General features: G+C 44.7%; 1 protein-coding gene across 1 annotated transcript in view; it reads left to right on the top strand.

Moving 5' to 3' along the window:
- The window catches only part of LOC107299970 (DLA class II histocompatibility antigen, DR-1 beta chain-like), a gene marked incomplete at its 3' end in the record, with an annotated part of 12,819 nt that extends 12,042 nt beyond the window's left edge, over positions 1-777 (top strand). Inside the window, exon 2 of the mRNA XM_015829315.1 lies at positions 505-777. Within this exon, the coding sequence (XP_015684801.1) occupies positions 505-777 (273 nt within the window). The remainder of the gene's footprint in view (positions 1-504) is intronic.
- Between the last annotated feature and the right edge of the window lie 826 nt (positions 778-1,603).

Here is a 1,603-nt window from a genome sequence, read left to right as displayed (position 1 = left end):
CACTTTAGAAAGATCTCCCCCCATTACTCACGAAAGAATCAGTCTTTTCCCAGCAAAGATCTGATGAAACGCGTTGAACCTCTTCCAGGCGATTGAGTAATAGAGTCCAGGGACGTACCGCTTTCAGAGCGATCACGTCGGGGTCACCACTTGTAGTGATCCGGTTCCCATGAAACACAAGACACAGGGCTGTCTGCAAGAGTGAGAACTTCGAGTAGCTTCGTAAGCTCTCTTTTATTGAAATTTTACACAAAGACCTTGCTCTCAAGGAGGAAATAACAACCTTCTGGTTAGCTATTTACTAGACACAGACACAGATAACATTTATTTGTACTTCGTACGTGTTCCAACTGCCAAGGCAGTCTGCACGTACTTATACAATACACAAAGTCAAAATACTAATTAAACATGAGGTAGCTTTGGTTAATCTCCACAGGGAGCTATGGGACCTGGAGTCCCTCCTGACGCCTTTCCTCCTCCTCCTCCTCCCCCTCCCCCCCACAGTCCATTTCCTGTACCAGGGGAAGTGCGAGTGCCGTTTCCTCAACGGGACGCGGCGGGTGCGATACCTGCAGCGCTACATCTACGACCGGCAGGAGTATCTCCGCTTCGACAGCGACCGCGGGGAGTTCGAGGCCGTCACGGCGTTGGGGAAGGTGACTGCCCAGGCTTGGAACAGGGATAAGCACAAGCTACAGTACCGGAAGGCCAAAGTGAATCGCTTCTGCCAAAACAACTACGAGGCTTTCCAGGGCAGCCCCATGATTGGCCGGAGAGGTGAGTGCAGGAGGAGGCGTTCCATGGGGGGGGGGGCAAATGCAGGGACCCCCCCCCTTTCATTTCATTCATTAGGACTCTCCCGGATAAAGATTTTCCCCTTATTTATTCTGTGCTCTCCGATCTACAAAATTTACTCATTGGTATTTATTGCTATTTATGGATACTCCTAATCCTTTCACCTCCCTCAAAGCAGGGATCTGGATGGCATAGGATATAACATCACCCCTAAATAAAAATGTATAAAAAATAAGGTTAAAAAATAAAGTACTCTTAAAAAGTTTGAAATTCTTCAATGATGACAATTCAACATGCAAAAGGGAAGGAATATATTCCTCTCCTTCCCATCAGTCCTATGAGCTTCCTTCTCTTTCCACGGTCCAAAGTTTCCCCTACCCAGAAAAAACAGGATCCAAAAAGATCTGGACAGACTTGAACAAGGGACCCTGTCCAAGAAAATGAAATTTAATGTGGAGAAAAGCAAAGTTTTACACTTCGGCAGGAAAAAGCCAAAAGTTCAAATACAGATTAGGCGAAATCTGGCTCAAAATCAAGGGGATCCCAATGGGGAGCCTCACACTGGAGGTAGTTGTTGAATTAAGGGGCAATCCCCCCTCCCCCCTCACGCATCCTGTTCCTCCCCCTCTTTTAACTATAATTTTATCTTGATTGGGAATTCCATTTTTATTGCTATAGAAATATTTATCTGTTAGGATTTTAATGCTTTAATGCTGTAAGCTGCCTAGAGTCATTTTATGATGAGATGGTGGCAAATAAATTTAATAAATAAATATATCTTCTGGTATTACACTAATTTTTAAAATTG

Source organism: Protobothrops mucrosquamatus, unplaced genomic scaffold (genome assembly GCF_001527695.2).
Source record: "Protobothrops mucrosquamatus isolate PMUCROS unplaced genomic scaffold, P.Mucros_1.0 scaffold5835, whole genome shotgun sequence".
Taxonomy (NCBI): Eukaryota; Metazoa; Chordata; class Lepidosauria; order Squamata; family Viperidae; genus Protobothrops; species Protobothrops mucrosquamatus.
The sequence above is the reverse complement of the archived record's forward strand: the minus strand, read 5'-3'. Positions and strand labels throughout refer to the sequence as shown.